At 49.0% G+C, this 9,914-nt stretch overlaps 2 protein-coding genes across 2 annotated transcripts in view; one reads left to right on the forward strand and one right to left on the reverse strand.

The window, feature by feature from the left end:
- chrnb2 (cholinergic receptor, nicotinic, beta 2) overlaps positions 1–6,390 on the forward strand; it is a 21,188-nt gene extending 14,798 nt beyond the window's left edge. The window contains exons 4-6 of the mRNA XM_076970882.1: positions 1,330–1,439; positions 1,752–2,886; positions 4,463–6,390. Of these exons, the coding sequence (XP_076826997.1) occupies positions 1,330–1,439; positions 1,752–2,886; positions 4,463–4,612 (1,395 nt within the window). The 3' untranslated portion in view covers positions 4,613–6,390. The remainder of the gene's footprint in view (positions 1–1,329; positions 1,440–1,751; positions 2,887–4,462) is intronic.
- Positions 6,391–7,322: 932 nt separating this feature from the next.
- s100t (S100 calcium binding protein T) lies at positions 7,323–9,422 on the reverse strand. Its single transcript, XM_076970515.1, has 3 exons — positions 9,396–9,422; positions 7,938–8,100; positions 7,323–7,822 (listed from the first exon to the last, which is right to left on the reverse strand). Exons 2-3 carry the CDS (start codon positions 8,097–8,099, stop codon positions 7,646–7,648), a joined length of 339 nt encoding a protein of 112 aa, XP_076826630.1. The 5' UTR covers position 8,100; positions 9,396–9,422; the 3' UTR covers positions 7,323–7,645.
- Positions 9,423–9,914: the final 492 nt, after the last annotated feature.

Consider the following 9,914-nt stretch of genomic DNA (forward strand, 5'->3'; position numbering starts at 1 on the left):
CATACCAAGACATTTTAGACAATTCCATGTTCTCAACTTTGTGGGAACAGTTTGGAGCTGGCCCCTTCCTCTTCCAACATGACCATGACACCAGTGCACAAAGCAAGGTCCATAAAGACATGGATGGCAGAGTCTGGTGTGGATGAATTTGACTAGGCTGCACAGAGTCCTGACCTCAACCCGATAGAACACCTTTGAGATTAATTAGAGCGGAGACTGAGAGCCAGGCCTCTCTTAAATGTTGCATGGCAGCACGGACACCTGCTGTCAGTAACATGCTGTCAGTAACGTGCTGTCAGTAACGCGCTGTCACAGTGTCTTCACAACACTGCAGCTCCTGGACCAACTTACCCTGCCAAACCTGCCACAAGTGTGAGTGGGCAGGGCCATGACCCACTGCCACACCCACCACTGAGCACCGTGTGTGAGTGGGCAGGGCCATGACCCACTGCCCCACCCACCACTGAGCACCGTGTGTGAGTGGGCAGGGCCATGACCCACTGCCACACCCACCACTGAGCACCGTGTGTGAGTGGGCAGGGTCATGACCCACTGCCACACCCACCACTGAGTGTGTGTGTGTGAGTGAGTGTGTGTGTTTGGGTGTTAAGATGACAGCTATTCATTATGGCTCTTTAACACTCTCATTCAGAGTATATTTAATTTATCAAAATTAATTGGCTGCTTTCTAATCAGTCAAATTCAGTCATCACTGTGAAATATAAAATGTGACTGCACAGTAGCACATACCAGTACTGATAATGTGGCATCAGTAGCACATACCAGTACTGATAATGTGGCATCAGTAGCACATACCAGTACTGATAATGTGGCATCAGTAGCACATACCAGTACTGATAATGTGGCATCAGTAGCACATACAAGTACTGATAATGTGGCATCAGTAACACATACCAGTACTGATAATGTGGCATCAGTAGCACATACCAGTACTGATAATGTGGCATCAGTAGCACATACCAGTACTGATAATGTGGCATCAGTAGCACATACCAGTACTGATAATGTGGCATCAGTAGCACATACAAGTACTGATAATGTGGCATCAGTAACACATACCAGTACTGATAATGTGGCATCAGTAGCACATACCAGTACTGATAATGTGGCATCAGTAGCACATACCAGTACTGATAATGTGGCATCAGTAGCACATACAAGTACTGATAATGTGGCATCAGTAGCACATACCAGTACTGATAATGTGGCATCAGTAGCACATACCAGTACTGATAATTCAGCGTGCACCATTTCTGGTGTTTTGCAGTATGTTCTGTTTCTAATGGTCAATATGGCTGCTGTGCTCAGGAGTGGCAGGACTATCGTCTGACGTGGGTCCCAGAAGAGTTTGATGGCATGAAGAAGGTTCGCCTCCCCTCCAAACACATCTGGCTGCCAGATGTTGTCCTCTACAACAAGTGAGTTGTTCTCCACCTGCACTGGTGTAGTAACACTGACCCCTACGCCTCACCTTACATGACCTGACTGTCACCAAATGTCAAAGATGACGTGAGGCTAAGCCTTATTATCATACAAGCACTCACTAATATGTTCATGGGGGATCATGAGTGCGTGTGTGTGTGTGTGTGTGTGTGTGTGTGTGTGTGTGTGTGTGTTTGCTGGCTTCGTCCAGTAGTGTGCCACACGTAATACAATAGACTTGAATAGCCACATAATGTACGTGTCCTCTGAAAGTCTAAAACACAGGTGACCTTTCCCATCTTCCCCAGCGCTGACGGCATGTACGAGGTGTCCTTCTACTCCAACGCCGTCGTCTCTCACGACGGCAGCGTCTTCTGGCTGCCGCCGGCCATCTACAAGAGCGCGTGCAAGATCGAAGTGAAGCATTTCCCCTTCGACCAGCAGAACTGCACGCTCACCTTCCGCTCGTGGACCTACGACCGCACGGAGGTGGACCTGGTGCTGCGGGCCGACGTGGCCAGCATGGACGACTTCACGCCCAGCGGCGAGTGGGACATCATCGCGCTGCCGGGCCGGCGCAACGAGAACCCGTCGGAACCGGCCTACGTGGACATCACCTACGACTTCATCATCCGCCGCAAGCCGCTCTTCTACACCATCAACCTGATCATCCCCTGCGTGCTCATCACCTCGCTGGCCATCCTGGTCTTCTACCTGCCGTCCGACTGCGGCGAGAAGATGACCCTCTGCATCTCCGTCCTCCTGGCGCTCACCGTCTTCCTCCTGCTCATCTCCAAGATCGTGCCGCCCACCTCGCTGGACGTGCCGCTGGTGGGGAAGTACCTGATGTTCACCATGGTGCTGGTGACCTTCTCCATTGTGACGAGCGTGTGCGTGCTCAACGTGCACCACCGCTCGCCCACCACACACACCATGCCGTCGTGGGTGAAGCTGGTGTTCCTCCAGCGTCTCCCCTCTCTGCTCTTTATGCGGCAGCCGCGGGACAGCGGAGAACGCCAACGTCTGCGCCGACGACGCCGTCAGGCCGAAGAACGGCACCACGCCACGGGACTCGGACCCGTGACCCCCGCCGACCCCGCCGTCAAGGAGGCCGGGGAGGGCTGCACATGCTACGTGAACCGCGCCTCCGTCGAGCAGTTCGGAGGGGTGGAGCTGGGCAGCGGCAGGGGAGGTGGAGGTGGAGGAGGAGGGGCGGGGTCCGTGGACGGGCCCAATGGCCTGAGGGAAGGGGGGCCGGACGTGAGGGAAGGCGGAGCCTCCACGCCCCTCCAGGGCTCGGGACTCGGACGGGCCAAGCACGCCACGCCGGGGGCGGGTCTGACGCACAGCCTGCTGGGACACGCCTGCTCGGGGTTTGAGGAGGCCGTGGACGGGGTGCGCTTCATCGCCAGTCACATGAAGAGTGAAGATGACGACCGCAGTGTGAGTACTGCCCGTTCTGTCTGGAGATGTCTGCAGGGCTGTGGAGCGCACTAGGAGACACTGTCCTCTGAGACTCATTTGAATTAAATGGATTGCAGGGCGAGTTGAGAAGCTGCATTAAAGGGACATTTTCATAAAAAGGCTTAGATTAGATTTTCATATCTCTGGCCCTCATGGGGTTTATAGTTTATAGTCATGTTAATAGTTTATAGTCATGGCTCCTGATATCCCACAATTCATCCTATATTAGGGTTATTCCTATATTAGAGTTAGGGTTAGTGTGAGGGGGAGGGTTAGGGTGAGGGTTAGTGTGAGGGTTAGGGTGAGGGTTGTGTGAGGGTGAGTGTTAGTGTGAAGGTTAGGGTGAGGGTTAGTGTGAGGGGATGGTGAGGGTGAGGGTTAGTGTGAGGGTTGTGTGATGGTGAGGGTGTGGGTTAGGTTTAGTGTGTGGGTAAGGGTGAGTGTGAGGGTTGTGTGAGGGTTAGTGTGAGGGTTAGTGTGAGGGTGAGGGTTAGGGTGAGGGTTAGTGTGAGGGTGAGGGTTAGTGTGAGGGTGAGGGTTAGTGTGTGGGTGAGGGTTAGTGTGAGAGTTAGGGTGAGGGTGAGGGTTAGGGTTAGTGTGAGGGTGAGGGTTAGTGTGTGGGTGAGGGTTAGGGTGAGGGTTAGTGTGAGGGTGAGGGTTAGTGTGAGGGTGAGGGTTAGGGTTAGTGTGAGGGTTAGTGTGTGGGTGAGGGTGAGTGTGAGGGTGAGAGTGAGGGTGAGGGTTAGGGTGAGGGTTAGTGTGAGGGTGAGGGTTAGAGTGTGGGTGAGGGTTAGGGTGAGGGTTAGTGTGAGGGTGAGGGTTAGAGTGTGGGTGAGGTTTAGGGTTAGGATGAGGGTTGTGTGAGGGTTAGGATGAGGGTGAGTGTTAGGGTTAACCCTACCAGCAGGATGGAGCCTCTTCATTTAAGAGCCTCCAGTTATTCTGCCCCTCATGTTGACCTGCGCCTCATCCCCATGGTTACGGGTGGTCTCAATGCCGACTCTATAGTATGGCCATTGCCGTGGTTACTGTGGAGGTCCCCCGTGCCTCTACCTCATTAACACGCTGTGCCCATTAACCTCTCCTCACCCTCCTTCTCTCTCTCTCTCCTCACCCTCCTCTCCTTCTCTCTCTCTCCTCACCCTCCTCTCCTTCTCTCTTTTTCCTCACCCACCTCTCCTTCTCTCTTTTTCTCTCCTTCTCTCTTCACCCTAATCCCCTTTTCCCTCTCTCTCTCCTCATTCTCCCTCTCTCTCTCCTCACCCTCCTTTTCCCTCTCTCTCTCCTCACCCTCCCCTCATTCTCCCTCTCTCTCTCTCTCCTCACCCTCCTTTTCTCTCTCTCTCTCCTCACCCTCTTTCCCTCCACACAAACTCCATGTCTCCTCTCTCACTTTGTCTCTCTCTCACCTTTTTTCTCCTTATCCTTTCTCACGTCTTTTTTTGCTGTTTTAACATCTCTATTGCCTCCCTGGTCTCTTTTACATCCATCATTCTTCTTATCTCTTTCCCTCCCCTCCGCTCTCTATCTCTCTCTCTCTATCTCTCTCTCACAGGTGAGTGAGGATTGGAAGTACGTTGCCATGGTGATTGACCGTCTCTTCCTGTGGATCTTTGTCTTCGTGTGCGTCTTCGGCACAGTAGGGATGTTTCTACAGCCTCTGTTTCAGAACTCCGCCAAGACTGTCATCAATACACCCGGCTGACCAATCAGCCGCCTCCACAGCCCTTCCAGACGCTGCCCGGAACCAATGGCGGCTGGAGGACAGAGGGAAGAGGGAGGACCCACTCAGGGGGAGGGGCACTGGGAAGGTTGCATTTTTGACTCTGGACTGCTAGGTTTATATAAAGACTCTTTTGGAATATCTAAATATGAAACAGGAACAAGAATCATTTTGAAGAACTGTCATATCCTGGAGCAACCCTCCTCCATTCCTGCATCTCCTCCCTTAGAGTGACAACCTGGAAAAGTGACAGAGGACACGTCACTCTGCCGCCAATCACAATTATACTCCCTGCAAGTAGACAGCTAGACTGAGTCACCACCGCCCACAAGCTCCACCCTCTGACACTATTGAGCTCACAACTCCCTCAGGAGACTCATGACTGCTAATTACCTTAGGTGAGACAGTTGGAAAGAGATATTTTAATGCCTGTATGAAGTAACTTTACACCCCTGCTTCCAGTCAAACTTCTCATAGAGGCCTAACACACTAACCGTTTCTGTCCATATAGTGTCAGCGTCTTTGTTTTGTGTAATGGCCATTCTGGACTCGTGCAGTATTGCATTATTCTATTAACAATAGCTAAACTGCTAATTATCGTACACACTTGTGAGAAAATACACTAAATGGTGATGTATGACATGGAAAGATTATGCAGGCAGGGAAATATTCTAGATATAAGTTAACACTGTAGAGAAATGCAGAAGCAAGCTGTTGTTGGAGAGAAAGGTGAAATGTGTTTGTGTTTGCTTTAGGGCATCTGAAGAAGGTTTATCTTGATCACAGTGTGCAAGGCGCTTCAACGTTCTTTTGAGAAATGGAGATAACAAACAGACTATTTAGCTGCACACATGCTCAGATGCATTATCAGCTATGGGACACTTATCAAAGCTTCCCTGGTTTTATCTGCTGTTATTTTAACTCAAGTTTAAACGTGTTATGGGGTGTTGTGGATGAATGGTGTGGGCCCACACCGTGTCTCATTGTTTCTGGTTTGTATCATTAGGAATGTCGGGTATCCACCCATCACTATATTTGCACCAACCTCGTCTGCACTGCTATTGTCTTCTCCTTTCAAGGTTAACGATCTCCTAACGATCTCCTTGCCTTGATATCCTCTTAAATCTACCCCTGCCCATGCTTCCCGTAGAAAAGTGTCTAAATATTACAGCATTATTATGAATATAATCACCGTACCTTCCTATGAACTATGGTCAAGGCTCCTCATGGAAAGTTTCTTCCTCTTCAGTCTGGACTATTTCGTTTACTTCCAATTTGTGTGGCAGCACTTCCTGTTTCTAAATGAAAACTTGCTTCAAGAAATTTTGTTTAACGCTACCAACTTTTCTAGATTTTCCCAAACCGTAATTTCTTATCAGAGTTAATTATACTGGTGCGGAAAGATGATCCGTATCTGTCGCACTTATATGGGGACGCCGAGAGATGACCCGTGTTCCTGTCCCGGTTCGGGACGCACTGGTGCGGTAATCCGCCATCTACCGGGGGATATGGGCCAGGCAGCACCAGACCGAAACACCACCCGCCTCCCAACAAGTACCGCAACGCTGCTTCTAAACCCAGACACGTGCAGAACACGAGCATGACGGAGGACTGACGGAGGACTGACGGAATCAGTGAACTGTTCTACTGTTACACTGTCTCGCGCACCCTAATACACGTTTACGCACGGCCACCTTTTACTTTTTAATGTGATAAATAAAGGTGCAGTATAAAGGTTTAAATAAAGGTACAGCACTCTCTTTGTTGTTTTTGTTTGTTTGTTTTGTTTGTTTGTTTTTTGGTGTGTGTTTAATTGCGATCTTCATTGTGCATGTCAGTGTAGTGGGTCAATTCTGAATAGTGTTTCTTCACTTGATTCCTTCCACTAGAAAAAGTGGAAGACGCACTAGTTAAAGTGGACCAGTCCAGTGGACCAAGCGTTTTATATTATGTTATGTTTGGTTCAAATGTTCTGTAACGTTCATTGTAATTAGTTAGATAAGGTACTTGGTTATAACGAAAATTACCTGTATCTGCAGAAAATCAACCCCATTGCGCCAGTATTATAGTTTAAATAGAGTTGAAACTCTTTCACTGGATTTTTAACACAGCTAACATAACTCAGGAATTATTAAAGATGTCCAACAGTGATGTTTTCAGAGTAGTTTATAGCCTACTCCGCATATCAAAACCAAGATATAACAACGATTTTAACGTTTTTAAATTCTGTTACTCAAGCATGGTTAGAGCCAACATTCGACTTCAATTTCTATGTATCCAATAAAGATATTTCGTGCAATTTATAATAACCAACTGGCCCGGTTCTACACTCAAGAAGCCTTTTCGTTTCTTTTGTGGTCTGCCGCTCACATGTACCACGCTCTCTTTGTTCATTGACTTTTGTGATGGTAGTTGCCTTCACAGGGAGAAAATATGTTCACATATATGAAAATTGTACACCTGCCGAATATTATCCACCCAAATGTGTCTGTACTCAACCACGATCTGAAAACTCGTCTAAATTATGCCAGAAAAGGGGATTTAATCTGACACCAGATTAGTCAAAGTGTGCCAAAAAATTGAAGCGCATGCACGATAACGTAACAAATGCTGGATGTCTCCAGTATATATCGACAGGGCAAATAACAGTGAGGATCTGCCTCTTTAAAACATCAACTTTATTATTATTTGGTGTGTTTTTCAGTGTTTAGAACAAAACAAAGATTTAAAAAAATGAAAGAAGGGGAATCGACATTATTCACATATTCAACAAAGACCGTCACTGAACTAGATCTCAGCCCCAGCACACATCTCCATAGAAGAATTATTTCGGAGGGATCAAAGCATCGCGTCACACCCGCTGGCGCGCTACCCCGCCGTGATGATCCTCGCGGGTAATTCACGTGCGCGTGCATGTCCCCCTCCTCCCCGTTTTCGTCACCCCTCGTTTCTAGTCCCCTCCCTCAGTCCCTCAGCGGTCATTTGTTGGCTGTCATTCGGAGCCTAGGGAGGCGGCTACTGTTTCGCGTCAGCCTTCTTGCCGTCGTCCTTGTGATACTCCAGGAAGAAGTCGTTGCAGGCCACGGTGAGCGCGCCCACGAGGATGACAAACTCCGTGAAGTCCACCTCGCCGTCATTATTGGAGTCCAAGTCGCCCATCACTTTATCAACAGCATCCTTGTCTTGCGCGTTCTGTTAAAGTGGGAATGTAAACAGGTGCATTTGAAGGCACACACACCACACATAGGCACACACACCACACAATACATGCACACAATAAATCTAATATAGATTATTTTCAACTGACCCCCAGGTAGTTTCCCAGCTCCTGGGTCAGCATCTCTTTGAGCTCAGCTTTGCTGAGTGTGTACTTGTCACCTTCGTTGCCTGAATATTTGTGGAAGGTCTGGATCATCAGCTGCATGGCATTCTCCAGCGTGGTGGTGTTCTCGGAGTTTAGGGCCGACATACTGCAAAGATCAAGTCAAAGATCAAGATGCAGGGGCGTTATGTGGTTTGCAAGCGAGGAAGAGAAATCTTGGAGGTCCAAAAAAGTCTAACCTGGCTTATTCCTGCTGCATATTTACAACGACACAGAGAGAGTTTTATCTTATACATTATGCATATATACACACTGTGCCCCCCCCCCAGGCTGCTTAAGGGAGGTGAGGGTGGGAAGGTTTAACCAGAGAAGGGAAACGTGAGCTGATAAGAGTGAAACTCTAAACTAAGAAAAACAAGCTGAACCTCGGAGAACAGAAGAGGAGACATTGGGGTTGAGTGTAAGGTGAGCACCGATTATCCCTCACTGTACACACACCAGTATACACACACACACGTGCACACACACCAATATACACACACACGTGCACACACACCAATATACACACTAATACACACACACACACACACACACGCATGTACATACACACCAATATACACACACACACGTGCCCACACACCAATATACACACTCATACACACACACACACACACGCATGTACATACACACCAATACACACACACACACGTGCCCACACACCAACACACACACGCACACATGGAGGGATGCACACACAGGGGATCAAACACACATACTCAAACATGCACTCATACACACATATGTACATACACTCATGCACATACGCAGACACAAATTGAGTTCTAGTCCCAGGTTGCTGCTAAGCAGATTACATTTTGGCAAACATTCACTAAAGCACACGCCAGCCTAAGTCTCTAGACACACGCCAGCGTCAGTCTCTCAATCCCAGTCATAACCGACAGGCAGCGTCTGAACAGCAGGAAACATTCAGGTGCATGACGGTTATAGAATTACTGCCATTGTAGGGCTGGAAATGAGTGGGACTCTGGCGACTCAGTTCTGAACCTCATTTTGCGAACTTTCTTTGCCTTACCATTGTCTGACTCACTGACCACACTTATCCAGTCTCTTCATCAGATCATGGGGACTCTACACTGAGCATGGAGCCAATTTGAATCTTGGCAATGTTAAATTATCATCACGCTGGACTCTAGCCCTTTGAGATTCAAGACTGACATGCCTGATCATCACAGATTTGTATGGTTTTCTGTATTCGTCTTCACTAAAACTACATCTCAGACTGTTTAGTGTTGCCAGTGCTGTTTGACTCGCTGTCTCTCTGCTATTCATGCTTCCATCCACTCATCCAAATCTTCCATCCATCCATCTATCCATCCATCCATTCATGCTCTCTGATACAAGCATCACCTCTTCCACTCTTACCTGAGAGTCAGGGGAGGACCAACGAAGAACAGAAGGATGGAGGCAGGTTGAGGGACGAAGGGGTGGACCATGTCTTATATGCTGCTCTTTTCCTCTCTTCCTCCGCCCCCTCTGCCTCCTCTTTCTATCCGTCTTTCCATTCCCTCTGCCCACCTCCCCCTCCCCCACCCCTCCTCTCCGTTTACACGCATCCGGCATCCGTTCCGCATCCCCAGAGATCAACGCCGTATTGTTGGAGACGCCCGCTACACACTCCTGCTTCATGTGTATTGCTTTTTTAGTGCTGTTAAAACGCAGCGTGTCTGTGTGTGGTAGTCCTGTAGCAGGTGGCCTGTGTGTGGTAGTCCTGTAGCAGGTGGCCTGTGTGCGGTAGTCCTGCAGCAGGTGGCCTGTGTGCGGTAGTCCTGTAGCAGGTGGCCTGTGTGCGGTAGTCCTGCAGCAGGTGGCCCATGCGCGGTAGTCCTGCAGCAGGTGGCCTGTGTGTGGTAGTCCTGCAGCAGGTGGCCTGTGTGTGGTAGT

Source organism: Brachyhypopomus gauderio, chromosome 13, assembly GCF_052324685.1.
Source record: "Brachyhypopomus gauderio isolate BG-103 chromosome 13, BGAUD_0.2, whole genome shotgun sequence".
Taxonomy (NCBI): domain Eukaryota; kingdom Metazoa; phylum Chordata; class Actinopteri; order Gymnotiformes; family Hypopomidae; genus Brachyhypopomus; species Brachyhypopomus gauderio.